The sequence below is a fragment of the Oreochromis aureus genome, linkage group 1, assembly GCF_013358895.1.
Source record: "Oreochromis aureus strain Israel breed Guangdong linkage group 1, ZZ_aureus, whole genome shotgun sequence".
Classification (NCBI taxonomy): Eukaryota; Metazoa; Chordata; class Actinopteri; order Cichliformes; family Cichlidae; genus Oreochromis; species Oreochromis aureus.
Genome location: NC_052942.1, coordinates 24,612,824 through 24,632,594, shown reverse-complemented (window position 1 = coordinate 24,632,594; position 19,771 = coordinate 24,612,824). Strand labels below are relative to the sequence as shown.

Below are 19,771 nucleotides of genomic sequence, written 5' to 3'. Positions count from 1 at the left end.
TTCTTTTTTTGGTGTACACAAGTTCATATAAGCCTATGTTCATATAAAAGTGAGAATCAGATTGATGTTTCTGTTTGAAATCTTAGTTCATTTATGACAGTAAGTGTCAGTTTCTGTAATAAACAGGCACATTAGTCCCTAAATGATGTCACAGGGAATTCATGATGGACAGAGAATAACAGTAAATGTTTTTACTGGGAAGAGTAATAGTTAATGTTTTGTTTTAATAATACGCTGCGGTTCCCCGTTTTGAGCCTAATATTTCACATATCACGATCGTTTTAAATAACGGTAAGAGTGGAACATCTCCCAGGTGTCTCTGACACATGGAATCAGTCCACCTCACCATCGGACTGACAGCTGACCACTTTTACCTGCACAACTTTCTGAACGTTCTCATCGGAGGATGAGTGGGCGCAGAAGGGATATAGTACCTTGGTCTGGAGAGTAGAAATCCCCTCAAAGCACAAGGTAACTTGTGACTTTACGGGTTTATTCATAGCGCCGCGTCCACGCAGCTTTTAGCGTAGGCAGTAACTTTATAACCATCGTCTGTGTCAGGCCATTTCTTGTAAATGCCCACGGTTAGAAGAAAAAGTCTTCCGGTATGGGCAGTCTTACTGAAGCGTCAGTACTCGTCATTGGTCAGAGTGTGGCAGCGTTGTCAAATCCTACCGCAGATATATTCATTCATGACACGGGGCACAAAAAAGTTTAAAGGCATGCGTTTCGGAGAGCTCACTTGATTAAATCTGACAGTGCGCATTCTGTCAAGATCACAACCCCCTGCCAAGAGCTTATCTACCTGTCAATCTGTAAGTGCCTTTGATTTTAATTTATCTTTTTTAAAAAGACGATAGCGCTTTATAAACTTCGGCTCGAAGAGATAAGACATTTTCATAATATCTTAAAGAAAGTTAACTTATACTATTTAACGAACTTTACGCGACATTCTCCACATTTAGCTATAAGCGCGCCATCTAAAAGGAGTTTCCACCATCAAGATGTCAAACACGGGAGGTCGGAGGCTGAAGCAGTGGCTGATGGAGCAGATTCAAAGTGCGCAGTATTCTGGACTCCTGTGGGAGGATGAAAGCCGCACTATGTTCCGAATTCCATGGAAACACGCAGGAAAACAGGATTACAACCAAGAAGTCGACGCATCCATTTTTAAGGTTCGTCTCATTTTGCTCCATTTAAAGATTGTTTTGTTTTTTGTTTTTTTGCGCAGTCCTGCGCGCTAAAACCAGAACTGTTGTGATTCTTAAAGCTGTCCAGCACTTCTCCTTTGACTATAAGTCTGATTCTTTTATGTGATTTAGACTATTAAAATAATTTTTCACTTTTTTTCTTTTTGTCCTTTTTGTGCATTTTTAACTTAGAGTTATGGTGTTATGAAGTGTCGATACATTTTAATGCATTGTGGTGTAGCTATATAACTGTTAGATTTTCTTTCTTTCATTCTTTTTTCTTTCTTTCTAAAGAAGAGTTTACAAAAATGATGTCTCTTCTCAAATTCTTAAGGTTTTATCCAGTACAATCATATACTTTTTTTTTTATCCTCAAGGCCTGGGCTGTGTTTAAAGGCAAGTATAAGGAGGGGGACAAGGCTGAGCCTGCAACATGGAAGACCAGACTTCGCTGTGCCCTGAATAAAAGCCCTGACTTCGAGGAGGTGACTGAGAGGTCACAGCTTGATATTTCTGAGCCTTATAAAGTATACCGCATTGTTCCAGAAGAAGAGCAAAAACGTGAGTTTGTGTTATCATATCTCACAATACACTCTGTTATCTCTAGCAGTTAGCAAAATCACTTTTTCATTTGTGATTAGAACTGAGAGCAAAATACAAATTACAGACTGTAGTTCCTATATCAGTGAATAATTAAAAGACTATATATGCACTTTGAACCGACTCATTGTTTACTATTCTTTCACCCACAGACGGCAAAAGTTCAGTGATGGCTGTGACAGCTACCACCAGCTCTGGTGAGATCACAGATATGGACTGCAACCCCGAGCTAGAAGAGCTCATTAAAGAGGTGAGATGATGTCTAACTTTAAAATCTTTTTTTCATTCCACCCCACCCCCACATATATTTAGATGCACTTAGCCTTTATTGTCACTTAGCTTTCTTGTCACTTTTTCCCCCCCCCCTTACCACACTGTGCCGTCTCCTGCAGTACTTCACGCACTTCACGGGGTTCACGCTTGTTGCACTCAGCATGAAAACCGTCCCGCTTCTTCACAGCTGTAAAGTGTACAAAGGTGCTTTTGATAACATCTTATTATATTATTGTCCTTTTGCAGGAGGAAAGCTGTAGCATCCAAGCCAGTCCAGAATATTGGTCCCAGGGCAGTGTCAATGGTAAGATTATACTTTGTACCCAGTTTACAATGCAACACACAGCTAGATTAAATGAAGCTATTCACAGCAATTTGTCACTGAGTCTTTTGTCTCAGCCTTCATATATCACACTGTTGTTGTGACACCACTTTTGAGAGACATAAGCTTGAATGTATTCACAAAATAAACCCAGCGGAAAACTCAATGTCTCTGCATTTGTGGGTGCTAAATGGAGGTTATTTACTTGACTGTTGAATTCTGCAATGGAAGAATTGACTAACATCCTGTAAAACTTTGCTGACTCTTGTGATTATTTCTTCGTGAGATTGTAATAGAGAAATGGCATTTCTGATGACGCAGCAAAGTAAAGACATGACACTGTGGTCGTGTCCACTGCCTTGAAAAAAAGGCCTTAACCCACCTCTTCCTCCTCTAATTCACAGCTTTCCCACTGCATCAAGAACCTTTGCCATCGAGCAGTCTCAGTTCAGGTATTTGCTTATTGTTATCCATGAGAGTACCTTATATCATCTACTTGTAGACAAGCTTTCAGCTTCCATGTTTTTGTTACATTTGTACATATTTGTTTTCATTTCTGAATCTGACCAAATGTTTTCTTCTATAGCCCTCTGCCAAATGATGATCAGTTTTTACTATGGAGGAAAGCTAATGCACTCCACACTGGTGACTCATCCTGAAGGATGCCGAATCTCTCCGCAACAACCCCTGGGTCGGGGTGCCCTCTACAGTTCAGACAGCATGCAGAGTGTTTATTTCCCACCCGCTGAACTCATTGAGTTTGAACGGCAGCGCTATGTCACGCGCAAGCTTCTGGGCCACCTGGAGAGAGGTGTATTGGTCCGTGCAAACCAAGACGGCATCTACATCAAAAGGCTGTGCCAGAGCCGTGTCTTCTGGAGCGGATTGGGAGATGTGGGCTCGCAATATGGCTCAATGCCTGGCAAACTTGACAGGGATGCTGTTGTCAAGATCTTTGATACAGGAAGGTTTCTTCAAGGTGAGGCTCTATATTGGTTCCATATTTTGGATTTACAGAAAAATACAGCTTTGTTTTATATTTCTTTCGCTTAAAGGAAGTAAGACTAGATACTGATAATTTGCGAAGATTATCTAAACAGCCGTTCGTTTGTTTTATACGCTCCAGCTCTACAGCTGTACCAGGAGGGTCAGATTCCTGCTCCTGATCCAACAGTGACTCTGTGTTTTGGAGAAGAGTTGCATGATCACAACAGTGCCAAAAACAAACTGATCATCGTCCAGGTAAGACGTGTGAAATGATAACATGTCTCACTCAGACACTCACTTTATTTTTGAGCCTTGAAAGTTTTGAAACAAGAGCTAGTTATGGCTTTGTTCTGAGAAAAAACAAAAAACATCATTTTTTGTTTTTTTTTCTCCTCATGGCAGATCACTTCAGTGAACTGCCAGCACGTGCTTGAGACAATGAACATGCGTCGTGCCCAGCCTTACTGCAACAACCCAAACCTAGAGATGTCTGATGATGTGGCCACTGACCAGATGGCTCGCATCTACCAGGATCTGTGCAGCTACAGTGCTCCTCAAAGGCCAACTTACAGGGACAACATGCCAATCACTGCCTAAGATGTGAGCAGTAATACCTGACAAGAGCTCTTCGGCTTGCTCTAAACTGAATATAGAACATAGGAAGGACATTCTTTGCTTTTCTAACATACACTGGCGAGCCAAACGTGAAAGGGCACATTTCTTCTTTGACTATAAGACTTTAAAGGTGAAGCTCCATATTAGAAAGTCGACAAATTTTTCTATACAAGTAATGTTTACTTTTGTATAAATACAGGGCATAACTCTGCCTAACGTCTGATTCATTTTTGTAAGATGTTTTTATTATCCAACTCAAGAGAACAGGTAGCATATTCATGCATGTTCAAATACTGTATTTCCTACAACTCAAGTCCGAACAAATCTTTCGTTTCTATAAAGATTTCTATTCAAAGTCTTTTTGCAAAATGGCAGCAGTTTGATATATAAAAGCAATTTAGTTTGCAAAACTGAATTTTATTTTTGATATTCTATCTTCTTCTTGCTGTTTTTGCGACTTTTTTTCTTACTTTTTGAGTTTCTTTCTTGTTTGACAACCAGCTGAATAAACAACCAAATTTTATCAAGTGTTGAGTTGATAAAAGTTGCATAAAGTTTTAGATGCAAAGTGGCATTTAATGAAAGATAGGTTTTACTATCAGACTTTTTAAATGATAGACCTTTAGTTCAACCTTTTGTAGATTGTGTTTCAAATAAAACTTTTTTTTACTGAACTACATTTGTATTCATTTGTGTACAGTCATACTTATGTGTTGTTTAACAAGGACTATTCTATTTTGACAAAAATAACCTGCAGAGAAAGTACTATTGTTCAGATCAAGGAAATTACATGAAATAATGATATATGTGTTAAAATTATGCCAGCATATTCCCAAAGCATACTGTAATGAAACCAGGGGTTCCATTTTATTATCCTATGCTTGGTAGTCCAGGAATGGTTGGTATTGCAAGCTAAAGTACACACAATCTAAGCACTTATTGAATTTCCTTAATTTTTTGGAGCACTATTTCAGTGACAGTTTGTCAAAAGGGAGAAAATAGAAAGAGAGGTAATCTTACCAGTGTGGAGAACGAAAACTTAGTCCGAACTACTCACAGTTTATAACTAGTATGAACTCAAGCCCTACTCACACAGGCCTAGAGTCTGGTCTGGAACACTGTAACAGTGGTTTCCCTGAAAATGAGTTTCCCTGACCAGTTGATTAGCAGGAGGTTCCTGGCTGTCACCAGTTAAAGTCAGCTCCAAAGAGGGTGCTGTGCCAAAAAGCCACCTTGTGATTCACTCAAAGTTTGCATGGAAACACTAACTTGTCTGCAAATACTTGCTATTCACTCTTCAAGCTATAGTTACATTTGAAAAGGTGCAGCTTTTGAAATGCTTTGGTTGCAGTAGTGAGACATAGCTTTTACTTTGAAAGCAAAAGGTCTATGAGTAACTGCAGCAACCTGCTATGAATCAAAGAAATCACAAGGAGCATGCAAACAGCTTCTACCAGCCTCCAGCAGCCACTTATCAGTTGGTTACAGCCACACTTTTCCCCAGGAACTGGTGGTTACTAGATGGTTGCTGACAGGTTGCCTGTGTGACGGCTTTAAATCAGTTTGCTGTAAACTTTGTTAAGTGGTTTACCAAAAACCTTGTGCTCACTTAAAACAAATATTCCCACACTAAGGTTAATTATGGAAATCTACAGGGTTCTTTGCTAGGACCAGTTCTGATTATATTATACATGGTTCCCTTAGGCAGTATCATTAGCAGGGATAGCATACATTTCCACCTCTATTCAACCCAGCTTTATCTATCCTTAAAGCCAGATGACACATACCAATTAGTCAAGCTACTTGAATATCTTAAAGACCTGGATGGCCTCTAATTTTTGGCTTCTAAATTAAGATAAAACTGAGGTTATTGTGCTCGGGCCTTAAAAATCGTAGAAATATGGTTTCTAACCAGATGCTTACTCTAAATCGCATTACTTTGGCCTCCAGCAACTCTGTGAGGAATCTTGGAGTAATTTTTGACCAGGATATTTCCTTCAGTCTGCATATTGAACAAATATGTAGGATTGCTTTCTTCCATTTGCGCAATATTTCTAAAACTAGAAACATCCTGTGTTAGAGTGATACTGAAAAACTAGTTCATGCATTTATTACTTCAAGGCTAGACTACTGTAGTTTGTTATGATCAGAGTATACTAGCTTCTCTTCACTAGCTCTGTGTTAAATTCAGAATTGAATTTAAAATTGTTCTTGTCACATACAACGTCTGTTGAAGACTTTGTAGTACAGTATCACTGGAGACAGGCACCCTCTCTACTTTTAAGATTAGGCTTAAAACTTTCCTTTTTGACAAAGCATGTGGTTAGGGGTGGATCAGGTGACAGTGAATCCTCTCTTAGTTATGCCACAATAAGCCTAGATTGCTGGGGGCTTCCCATGAGGCACTGAGCGTTTCTTCTTCACTCACCTTTTTCACTCACCATCTATTTATAAACCACTCTGCATTTAATTATTAATTATTATTAATCTCTGACTCTTTTCCAAAGAATGTCTTTGTTCTCTCTTCCTGTTAAAACTGAGTTTTTCCTTTCCACTCTTGCCAAAGCACTTGCTCATAGGGAGTCATATGATTGTTGGGTTTCTGTATTATTGTAGGTTACGTGCAATTAAAAACAAAAACAAAAGAACAAATTAAAAAACAGCAACTTTATCCTAAGGTCAAAGTAATGAGCCTCATGACCTTAACTAAGCCAAAGCTACAAGTTTGGAGCGTGTGGCTGTTCAGTTCCGCTAACTGGAGTTCTTCTTCTTCCATATGTTCGTACTGTCGGTGTCTTTTGGATTATTTTTAATATTATAATCTTAGAAATAATATCGCTGGGGGGTTTTTTTTGTGTTGTTTTGTTTTTGGTGCATACTTATTAGTAGGAATGCCTCGACAGTCTATGGATGCAGATTGCTAACCAAGCTTGTTAGTTTTAGCTAATAACTTAGCATTTCACCCTGTCATCTAAATAGGGTTATTTCTGGCTCCAAAAAACAACATGCTGGAGGCTATAACACTAAAGTTGAAACTTCCAATGGGAATTCACAAACCAGTAACTGACCAGGCCGCTTCCATCTTTTATATACAGGTTATGACTTCATTCTACACCTAAATGGTAAACTGATACCAGACATTTGTTTTTGGTATCACAATCTGATACCAGAAACAAAAGCAAAATTAGTGTTTGTGATGAATTACCCCCCTCATGTAAGTTTCCGGGCCTCTAAACCGTACTGAAACATAAGTTGACCACTAGTGCATGTCAGTTGGGAAATAACAAAGAACAAACAATAATCTTGGTCATTATTTAGTATAGACTTTGGAAACTGAAAAAGAAATAGGAATGTATGTATTTTAAAATGCTTACCTACAAAAACTACAAATGGTTGTGAAGATGAAGTGGCTAAAAACAAATAACATATAAGGACATCAGGATCCATATACACTTCTTGTGAAACAAAACTTAACCATGTTATTGAGTTTGAAAATTATTAAATCATTATAAAAGCAACTACCCATGAAAATTGCCACTTACTTTGTCACAGTGACAGCAGCAAAAGTATATTTAGAGGGAACTCCTCCACTGCTAAAATGGTCATTTACTATGAACACACAATGTTTATGCCTCTGGCTTAGAAATGATGAAACGAAGACACAATCTGAAACTAAAAGAGGGATCTAGACAACATATGTCAGGGAATCTCTCAACTGCTCCTTCCCCACACACGCAAACATCTTCCCAGTGACTAATGATGACAAAAGACAGGAAGAGAATGGATCAACTGGTACCATTAAATGATCAAATGATTCCCAATAAGACAATGACATTCATTCATTCTTCTTCTTCATCTACTTCTTGTTCTGTGTTTCACACAGTTGGTCACTGTGGGCCATGATTGTATCAGACAAGGCGTTAAACTGGGTATATGGTGTCATTATTGGTAGGGAAGTGTGTACAGTATGATTAAATTAAAGCATCTTGGATAGAGTGACAGTGCTTTTCAGGGGGGCTCGTGTAGAGCATCTGCAGTGATTTCTACCACAGAATCATGTCTGTTTTTAACACAGCGTCATCCAAGAGATCTCTTGTAATTATATTATTTTGATTTTAAATAACCAGTCAATTTCATCATTATTGAATTAAAATTCAAAATAAGCATGTACACTATTGAGCCTCTTCATTAGGTACACCTATTCAATTGCTTGTTAATGCAAAAATGAAATCAGTCAATCATATGGCAACAAGTCAGTGCGTTTAGGCATGCAGGTATAACAAAGAAGTGACTGAACTTCAGCAGTTGAAACACAGCATCAGAATAGGGAAGAAAGGTGATTTAAGTGACTTTGATGTGACATGGTTGTTGATGCCAGATGGGCTAGTCTGAGTATTTCAGAAACTGCTCATGTACTGGGATTTTCCCACACAACCATCTCTAGGGTTTACAAAAAAAATGGGCGAAAAAAAGAAAGACAGAAAAAAAGGTGAAAATATAGCGGCAGATCTGTTTGCGAAAATGCCTCACAGGTCAGAGGTGAATGGCCAGATTGCTTTGAGCTGTTAGGAAAGCAACAGTAAGTAAAAACACCGCTCATTACAACCAAGATAACCAGATGAACATTTCTCAATGCACAACTTGAAACATTTCTGAATGCACAACTTGAAACAGAAGACCATGCTAGAGGCCACTTAGGTCAGTGAAGGACAGGAAATTGAGGCTTTAGGATGTTGTGCAAAAAAGGAGATTGGGATGGATATGCAGCAACTGTATGATGACTGTGTGATGCCGTCATGTCAGGATGGACTGAAATCTCTGAGGAATGTTTCCGGCACCTTGTTGAGCATATTGCATGAAGCACTTCTGAAGGTAAAAGGCAAAGTGTATCTAATATAGTGGCCAGTGTTTCCAAAACAAACAAACAAACAAACAAAATTTCAGCTTCAGCTCTGCTGTTTTTGTACTTCCAAAGAAAATCAAATAACAGGTTAAATTTAATTCCAGATCCCTGCATTTAATCACATACATTTTCAGGAATGTTGATGGGTCCCTGTGACATGAAAATTATTAGTACACACACAGTTTGTGTGTGTATGTATTTTCGGTTCCCTAATACGAAAAGCATTGGTTTCTATGGTAGTCATTGTATTGTACTCACTCAATACACCATATTGTGCACATATATTGTTTTCATTAAGTTAAGAACCTAAAGTAAAAGAAAAAGTTCAGAGTGGAATTTACAGGAATAGAGAAAGAACAAATACGTGTAAATAGACCAATCATAAACATAAACGCAAACTACAAGTACAAGCCATTGGTTGAAAAGAATAACTATAGACCCAATATCACAAATTTTTAGTATGTAGATGCTTCTGGGTACCAGGGATGGGTAAGACTTGAAATAGCTTTTAATAATGACAAGCAGATTTGCTGCAATGACTCACACAAAAATCACCCAATTAAAGGAGTCATGTGCTCTTCATATGACATCTCTGGATAAAACCTTTCACTTAAATTAGAATATTGAATGGTTCATTGAATAAACGCACAGGTGGAATACTGTGTCTGTCTGTGTGTGTTTGTGGTTATTTACATGGGGGAGTACTGTCTAAGTTCCACAGAACAGGAACTTACTTCAAAAACTGTCACAGGAAACTGATTTCACCCCCTCCACCCTCAAATATCATGTTACACACTAGAAGAAACTAATTTTTTTTTTTTTTTTTAGGTATTTTACACTTTCTTGTGATTATACACATGAATGACAAATGAGTGTCAGTTTAATTTGAAAACATGCTCAGTACATCCAGAACATTGAAGTTTAATGCAGCTCAAGCTATAGCCTTCTTGAAGCTTTAAAATGTAATAACTCTGCTTGGGATTAATTATTTGCAAGTTCATCTAGTTTTTCTTTCTGTTGGTAAAGATTATTTTAGTGTTTATTGTTCTGCTGAAGTGTCAGCCACATTGCTAAACTGCTAGATAAACACATATTATTACTTTGTCAGCATTTACAGAATTTGCTTTTGGGAAATACTGTATAGTAAATTTGCAGCTACACACAGAAACCAGCAAGGTTAGCCTATAAAGTAGACAGTAAATCGGTCTAATGGTAAAACTGGTTGCATGGCTTTTCAGTTCTACGGGTTGTTGTTGTTTCTTAAAATGTCTGGCACTGAACTTAGAGAGCTTTTAGAAGTGCTGCCAAGCAGATGTCTCCTTTTTACAGAGCTGGTCTGCCTGTTTCCCCCTCTTTCCTGTCTACCACTAACTTCTGATTATTTTGCCATTTAGAAAAATATGCCATTCACTAGTCTCTTCACATGAGTCTTGTAAATGAAGAACCATGCTACAGTATAATATGTGCATGTTCCATGTTCCATATGCACAGATCTGACTCACAAGCACTTCATGCTTTCACTCAAAGCTTTACTTCACTTCCGTATTTCTGTTTGGAGAGTCTAAAAACTACAAACGCTGTCCCTCTGCAATATGAATTTGACTCCTCCAATTACCATGATTGTCTTTGGAGGCCTTTACAGGAAGAAAGAGAGGCCCTTAGTTTCACCAAGGATGTATGTTTGTTTAAAACATACATTCTTGATGTTAATCAAAAGATTTTAAAATTTGAATCAAAAGATTAAAATATTGTGCTTTGTACTGGTTCAACAACGATTTCATCCAAAGCAGTTGAAAAATCTTGAGTCCACCCTCATGTTGTTATATTTTTTTTTTTTAGGAAAATGGTAAATAGATGTCAATTTACTGAAACAAGTGCAAACACAGAAATATAGTATATAAGCTAAAAAACATAATTTGTGCAATTCTGGGCTGCTCTTTGTTCAATTCTCTGTTAATAATGTTCAATAATGGTGAGCTCCGGGCTCTGGGAGGCCAATTCATGACTGACAGTGTCCCATTGTATTTCTCTGTTCAGGTATGCTTTTACTGCTTTAGCAGTGTGTTTGGGACCACCGTCATGCTGACAAATGAAGCCTTAATCAGATGCTTTCCAGACAATGATATACCAAGTTATCAGCTCTTTGGGAATCACCGTGTTGGTGCAAAACACGATTATAACTGTGTTATCTTTGGCATTTTTCATAGATTTAATTAAAGAAATGCGAGGGAATTATATATTTTTGTGACAGGCTGCTAGTACCAAAGTCACAAAGAACAGTTGTTTAATTCATTACTCAATGTGTCCGCAACATTAGTCATATTGTAAACACAGCACAGTTTCACCCCTTAAGTCTGGTTGAATGATTCACAGGTCAGTGTTAAATTTCAAAAAAGAAGAAAAACATCCCTGTGAAAATGTACTTGATTTAAAATAAGTAAACACAAACAAACAGTAAATATCAACAAAACAAAAGCAAAACAAACAACAACAACACTTCAGAAAGCAGAACTATTGCACAAGACCACTTTCAAAAATTACAAGACTGGTCTGTCAGTCTGCCTTATGTTATTATTATTATGATTATGATTATGATTATGATTATGATTATTATTATTATTAGTATTGTTATTATTATTATTATTATTATTATTATTATTATTATTGTTGTTGTTGTTGTTGTTGTTGTTGTTGTTGTTGTTAAGTCACAATTCAGGTAAAGTACATACCTTCAAGTTATTAGGCACTTAAATTACCTATCTATAGTTATCTATCTTTAAAGATAGGTACATTACTGGTGCTCTGAAACACTGCATTACCTTTATAGATTGGATCTATTACTTGATCTGTACTCTTGTATTTTGTATCTCATGCTGTGTTGTGTTGTGTGTTGTGATAAATATTCTCTTCGACAGTACTGCATAATATGATTTCTTTCCCACTTGAACAGAAATGGCATAGTGGAAAAAGTTTTTCTGGGAAGAGACAAAATCTTAAAACATTAACTTTTGTGAATGATCAATTTTATTTTTAATGTTTTTATTTCTAAAACACAGATTCTTGGAACTGCTTCTATCCTTTCACTTATGTTGAAAAACTAAAAAAACCCCAAAACATTGCTGTGTTGACATGGCAGGATCTGCAGGGTGAGCAGACGGAAGAGAAGTAGACAAATGCTTCTGTGTGTTTTCTGCTAAGGGACGCTTTTCTGCTCAGATTTTCAGTGTCTGCAGTGTGGTTCTTGTCGCATTGCAACATCTCTTTGTGGCGTCTGAGGCTTCCCACAATAAACCATTAGAGACTGATCACAAACAGAAGTAATGTTGCTATCATACGCAACCATGTCCATCTGCTGTAACATTTCAATCTGTGCTCTATATAGGCGCTTAAAGGAAGCAGTTCTTCCCGTGAAAAGCAGCGCTTCAAGGAAATTAAGCAAAAGAGGAATCACTACAATTTGAAAGCTTTCTCTGATAGACTAAAGAAATTATTTTTCCTTGTTTTTTTGTTGTTTCCTGATTTCTCTCTAATGCTGACTCCTCACTTATTGTGCGGAGGTTGGCTGCAGGCTCAGCACTGACCTTTAAATTAATTTCCTTTTTTTCTTCAGTTTGTATCAGCTGTAATGTAATAGACACAGTCATAAGTTCTAATGAAAAATATCTTCACGCACCACGTCATTTTATCATTTGTGGTCTGGTAGATTTTTGAAGAATTATGTAAAAGAGCCTAATTATAGGACTTATTCTTTGCCCTGAAAGGTGAGCTAGTCAGAGTGTAAGAAATGTCTCAGTGGGAAGTTATGATTTACATTGAACAGGTTGTGTTATGCAAGTATTGCTGCTGAAGGCGTTGGTGGTGTCTCTGGGGAGAACACTGGTTTAGACTCAGTGTGGGTGAGATGAGAATAGGCATTCAGAGAGGAACTGGGAGAGCACTGAGGACACTGTGAGTGGAGAGACAGGTGGACGAGGAGCCCACATCCTGGGACACAGGGAGAAAGCCACCTAACCACACACGTTGTGTAGACACACACACACACAAACACACACCTACGCACACTCATACGCGTACACAAACACACATGTACATCCACACACACACTATGGTAGCCACTTATCTAGGATCATATCCTCTAATCAGTATCAGTTCATGTCCTTCAACCCAAAAGTCCCTTTAGTTACACACCTATGGTGGTCTTTTGAGGGGGAAAGGGGTGGGCGTGGAGAGGTGGGGGTGGGGTGGGGTAAGCTGCTAATGTGTTGTGAACAAAGAGCAGTAAAAACATTCAGAAACTGATATTCGGATTCTTGTTGTTAGATCAATTTCATAATGAAGACAACAAGACTGTTTAATAGAATCATACACCCACTGGAAAGTGTGTGACGCAGGAGGAAAAAAATTAACATGCAAAAGTGAAAATAAGGAACTTTACAGATTTATAGGAAAGGGTTTTATTGTAAGGCACCATCACTTTCAAAGTATTCAAAGGTTACAGTCGATTTGCTTTACATCGGCACGTGTAGTTTATTGCTTTATAAACATTTGCTAGACAAGCCCTTCATTCTTTTTGTACACACGTTTCCTTTAAATATCTGACATGTGACTTATCTAACAGGCATTCGTATCAACAGCTAACATTTGTGGTAATTTAAAAGAAACCCTGAAAGAAGATTAAATTGAAAATTATAAGTGATCAGAGGCTTGGGTTAAAACACCTTTTAACGACATGTGTGAATGCAGTATTCCTGAATCAGTGGGTGAAGGAACAGCTGAAAATTGCATCACTCTACGTCCTGTTTGTTGCACTCTTTGACAAGAGTGATCCCTGACCGCCTGATTTGTTTCTGGACAGGAAATACAGAAAGAAGCCCAGAAAGAAGATCCAGCAGTGAACTTCTCCCCTAAAAAAGAGGAACAGCTGCTCCACAGGCGTGCAGTGGCAAAGTACAGAGAAGTGGTTTATGGGACTAAAACTTGAATGGGAGAGAAACGACTAATTTATGATGAGAATGACGAATGTCGATTGTTTTTAAAACAGTTGACTGTTTTTCAGTTTGAAACTTACCTATATGTCAGCTTTTTTGAGTGCCAGAATTTGCAGGCCTCATACATGACCTTTAGAAACGATTTAACTGAGACAGGCTGGATCCACACTGTAACTGTTTTTAAAATGTGTCTGGAGTTCTTTTTCCACCTTTTACAACAGTCACTAGAATAATTGTTGGGTTTCCTGATGTCAGGCAAAATGAGACTTCTTTCTCAACTTTCATCAAGTTTATTTTTTGACAAGATTGTTTGGAGCTTTTGATGTTGCCGCTATCAGCAGCAGCAAATGGCATAAGCTGCTACTGGTAACATACTGATTCGCATACTGATTGAACTACACAGAAATACATGCATAGTATGCGAACAAACAACATTCATGCATGATGTTTTTGTGTTTCATGTTCAAGAGAAGCAAAACTTATCAACACAAAAAGAAGGTGATGGATGATGAAATGAAGGGGAACGCCAGGGTGGGGTAACAGTCCCAGAGGAACCAGAGCTAGGCGAGCATGAGAGGTATATTGACATGAACCTCACAGCTCAGTGCTCTCTGTCTGAGCATGTGTATGTGCATGCAAAGCACAAAGGTGACGGGATGTGGGTAGCCAGAAAGGTGATAGCAGAAAAATACCTGTGAAACAGACTTTCATTACATTACATTACATTTTGACATCACTCTCTTTAGATATGTACAGTATTAACAATATTGCTTTATTTTATCAGTTACATGCAAAAGAAGAATACAGCAAGCACTGTTTGCACAACATCATGTAGCAAACAGACAATATTATATTACTTTGTCAGTGAATTGATCATTTGTAAGTATTTAGTTTTTGCATGCATGCATGCATGATCTGTGGTGGATTACATTTAACTCCATCTTTGATTGAGGAACAGGACCTTTGTGGTTTTAAACCATGTTTCCAACTATATCGTTGGACCGACTGCATAAGTCACATTGATTACACAACCTCTCTCAGAATAAGAACCCACACATGGGCCAGGCAGCAGGTGCTGCTGTTATGGATTATTTAAAGTCGCTCTAAATTGGTTCCAGTACAGCTGAATGAATCTGTGGGCCAAGCTGTTTGTCGACCACAAGCCTTAGTAGAAAGTACAGTCACATTATGCACTTCCCTCTTTGAAATACCATAATCCATACATGACCATCACATGACCAAGGTGGAATTACCTGTTAATGCAGTTGAATTAAAAATACAAAAAGTGGTAGATCTGTTGTAAATATTGCATAGTTATGGATTGTGATATTGTGAACATAGTACACTTATAAAAATGCATTCATGTATAATAAGCACTTTTGAGGGGGGATTGAAAGCAAAATATGGCACACAGGAAAAATTGAGAAAAATTTGCATTTTTAAAAGCAGAAACCCGGTGAAGGATTCAAGTGTATTTTTATCACGAGATTTGCATGTTGCCGTTCTCTGCCGTGCCCCGTCGAAGAAGAAGAGAAAAAGTGTCACCACTGAAGCAGATCCTCTATGGCTAGTTAACCATGATGGTTTGCACAGTTTGCAGTTCACATCAATAGAGAGTGCGCAGGGGAAAATCCTGCTTATGTAATTTAGGGCAAAAAGAAAGGTCTAATGTCATAAGAGTGCTCAACGGCATGAGAAGGAAATAGTGAAATTTATGAAAAGAGGAACTATCCTGTTGGCGAAAGATGAGTTATTGGTTTTTATTGCACATTTCATTGTGAGTTTGCTTCAAGACGTGAGTCCTGAAAGAGAAAACCGGCAGCTCACCTCAGCTTTCATAGCTTCACATTGCCATCTAGTGGAATCATGAGGTTAGAAACTAGCCACACACTACAGAACAGTACACTGGCTTTCGTTTAGTTTAGCTGAAGTACTGATTCAACCTTTTTAAGTAAAAGTGAAAAAGCGAAGGCTCTGAAATATACTCAAAGTAAGAAAGTAAAATTCTTACAGCTTTTGTGTAACTGAAGCTCGTTATCTTTGTGCCTCTTTTATCCCTTTGTATGCGATAAGCACTGGTAACGGATAACCCAAAAGGAACAGAGAGTACAGATAAAAAGTAAAAGTAAAAAGCTGTCAGAAAAATAAATACTCAAGTAAAGTACAGATACCTGAAAATTCTGCTTAGAGTGTTACTTCACAACTCTGCATTTAATATGTAAAATCTGTGGAAAACAGTGTCTCATGAAGTTCGTATTATTTCCAAAGGCTGCCTGTATGCCACCGATAACAAACAGGATCTAATTCTTCTTGGCACTGCTTGCCATCTTGATGCACACTACAGATAATTCCATTCCTTCATTTTCCTAAGCGACTCCTTCAGGAAAAGCAGATCATATCTGTCTATGAGCTCTCAGGGCTAATTGTTTATTTGTTGTTTCTGCTACATTTAAAGCCTCTAGACGTCACACGCGTGACCACCCCCCAGCTATAGATATTTTTCTGTGATTGCTCTGCAAATTATGTTGTAAAAATTTGTTTTGTACAGTGAGTAGCTGTGGTAATAACATTTCTGTGTACAACTTAAGAATGTGATACAATAAAAAAGATATTAATTTGCAGTATCTACAGAAAGTTTCTTGTATCTTTGGTAATGTGTGACTACTTTGCTGGACAAGTTTAGATTGTCCTTATTACATGTTTTCAACTTTTGAGCTCTTCTCTGGCAGTCTTGTCTGTTGTTATTTTGGGAAATACAGCTGTAAAAAAAAAAGTTTTAAGATGGTTGTCCTGTGGAGGTTGCGAATTCTAATCTTTTCCGAAAATTAGTCACCACAGAAACCATTGCTATTATATTAAAGCGGAGTATTTGAATCTCTTTGATAGTCTTGCTGACATTATATTGAGAAATAGAACTGAATTTGAATCTGTCCAACTCCAGACTCAGAACATTAAACTTTTCATTACTGCTGGCCAGGCGAGCTATATTGCTGAAGTGGAAAGACTCTTCTCCCCCCCTCACACACACAATGGCTAAAGGTTATAATGTCCTGTATGGATTTAGAAAAAATTAGATATACAGTTCGTGGGTGTAAAAATAAATTTTATAAACTGTGGTCCCCCTTTCTGGACTTCTTTGAGAGGCCCACAACTACTGTTACCGAGTAGTCCAAGGAACCCCCCCCCCCCCCTCATATTTTTTTTCTCTTTCTTTTCTTTTATGAGTCTGTTTGTTGTTGTTTTTGTTTGTTTGCTTTTTTTGTTTTGGTTTTTGTTTGTTTGTTTTTTTCTCTGTCTTTTTGGTTTAGTTGGGCAGCAGGCTGCCAGTTATTTGTTGTTTTAAGGGTCAGGGTGGGAACAAGATTGAAATTTTGAAAAATTCTGAAGCACTTTGTGTTATTGTATACATTGCATTGAAACCTTTGTTTAATAAAAAGACTTTTGAAAGAAAAGAAAAATAGAACTATGAAGATTAAAAAATTCTAATTTAGAGCTCTTAAAATAGATTTTTTAAAATAGTTTTGATGCCGTAGAGTGTTTGACAGTGTGAGATGACTCGACATCTATTTAATATTCTTTCTTGTCTTTTACTATAAACATTTGTTCAATTAATGAGTCACAAAAGCAGATGGTGTCGAAGCCCAGACAGGTCTGCGAGTCTTTAAGTGGCTCATTTAGAAGCTCATTGTATTATTGAGTCACTCAAAACCGGACAGAAAAAAATTCTGCCTATGTCTGTCTCATTTTGTCTTTGTTACACACACACATGCACAGACACACACACACACAGATACATATATTTTAAAGACTTTCCACACCAAGCCTTACAATGATTTCTACCTCATCTACACCTAATCACTCATTGATCCTAATTGAATACTTGGCAGTGAGCACGGGTGGTGATGGCATGCACTGAACTAAGGATTCATCAGTCTTAGTCTTTAGTCTTATTAGGTACTCTGACTTGTTGAGAAAACTAATGGAACAACTTGTCCACATGTCCACTTTATGTGTCTGTGAGAAAAGTAGTTAAAGTTGTTTTTCATTGTTATTTTGGGTATGAAATAGAGAGTTCCTTCAAAGTTTGGGGATGTGAGAGTACCTTTTGTGGTTTGACCAAGCTTGTTTCCATGAGAGAGGGGCTTTTTTCTTGCGCCTCATGTGAAAAGAGGTTTTCGGTTGTGTTTTTTAGAATTTGCAAAATGCTGAGAAATTGTTGTAAAATGCACTTGACCTTGGATCATAACAAAAGTTGTAGCTGTATCTGTTGAAAGAGAGCAGAGACCATCGGCTGTATCATCCCAATTGTAAGCTCAACACATGACAAAGGCTGTCTGTAAACAAGCATGAGTTTTAAGTTACTGCACACATATAGTGGCTATATGCAAGAATGAAGGGAAAAAAACAAGCTGTATTTTTGGTTGCCCCATATATGGCAATAGCCATCAGCGCAGTATAATATAATATAAGCTTAAGATTTACTCCACCTCTCCTAAGAGGCCAGCTGAAGCAGCTGAGCTCTCCACCCTCTTCATCGCATCCTGGATCCAGCAGCAAACGGCCGGAGAAGAGAAGACCTGGTTCGTCTTAAGCCTCTCCCTTGGGGTGAATTACGATTTCCCGAGTAACGCCGAGCCTGGGGAAGCAGACTGAACGGCCATCCATCAGCCTGGGTGTCTGCATCCTCTGAAACAATGTGTGACCCCTGGGTGCAAAGAGGGTCAGAAGAGGAAGCCTTCCACCCTCATGCACATACACACATATGCACACCCATCAATACATACGCCACTCTGCCCTACTCTAAAAAGGAATTCAGAGTAAACCCTGCGGACGTAAGATCACACTGGTTGGCAGAATTTTCAAATCTTATCAGTACTCCAGCAGCACTGTTATGCAGCTTTATACATGGCCAAAAAGCTCATACATATAGAGTTCACCAGTTTAGAACAAGTTAGAATTAATGATACAAAAGCAAGCCAAATCACCTGCTTTTTTCCAATTGTGATCCATTTCTTGAAGATTATCTTATTAAAATGTATTCAGTGGAATTCTGGGATACTTTTAATCATAGTTTTTTCAGAATCTTTATTGCCAAATGTTTTTTTTATTTATGCAAAATGTATAGAAAGTAATTCAGTCTCACTTCATTAAGTTACACTGACTTGTATATAGTGAATAGGAACACAATTCTAAATATGACCCACTTACACTTTTCTGCATTTAATTAACATTAGTCTTGTTACTTAAAATAGCTGGATATATTACTCTAATATGTATTTATTTCAAAGTCTATGAATGTGTGCAGTATAAAAGTACACTTGAGTAACTTCTTCTTCTAATATTAATATTTATTTAATATAAAGACATCTTTATTTAAGTTATATGATTTACTTAGCATCACCACCATCCACACGTGGAGGTTGCACAGCTTCTTTGGGGTTTTCCTAATGTCCGAATCAGAAAATACAAGAAAACAGACAATAAATACACATGAAATTCTTACTTTTATCTTTCTGGCTAAGCAATACAGTTCCTAAGAACCTAATGATGACCCCAGCACCAGAGAAAACTGATCATTTATTGGTCTAAAGGTTGTTAATCCCAGCTGGTTGGTGGGAAGGTTTATAGTGCTGTGTAGACCAAGGGATGGGATCTATCTGTATCTCTGTCTGGGAACCTGACAGCTCTGGCTTTAGTCTGCACCCAGACCTCCTACATGCATGTCTCACTGTTTACTGCCCGCCTCACACTCCTCCCTCTACACATCTATCATTTCAGCAGACCACACACACATGCGTGACATACACAAAGACAAATACACACATACACATACCCTAACTCAAAGGTTATTATCTCTTGATTAACCTTAACCCAAATCAAAGTCATCATCCTA

General features: G+C 37.9%; 1 protein-coding gene across 1 annotated transcript; it reads left to right on the top strand.

Moving 5' to 3' along the window:
• Window positions 1-687: 687 nt before the first annotated feature.
• Window positions 688-4,661, top strand: irf8 (interferon regulatory factor 8). The gene is made up of 9 exons (XM_031759556.2): window positions 688-815; window positions 966-1,175; window positions 1,568-1,751; window positions 1,943-2,040; window positions 2,310-2,367; window positions 2,790-2,837; window positions 2,972-3,364; window positions 3,512-3,627; window positions 3,775-4,661. Exons 2-9 carry the CDS (start codon window positions 1,005-1,007, stop codon window positions 3,967-3,969), a joined length of 1,263 nt encoding a protein of 420 aa, XP_031615416.1. The 5' UTR covers window positions 688-815; window positions 966-1,004; the 3' UTR covers window positions 3,970-4,661.
• The last annotated feature ends 15,110 nt before the right edge of the window (window positions 4,662-19,771 follow it).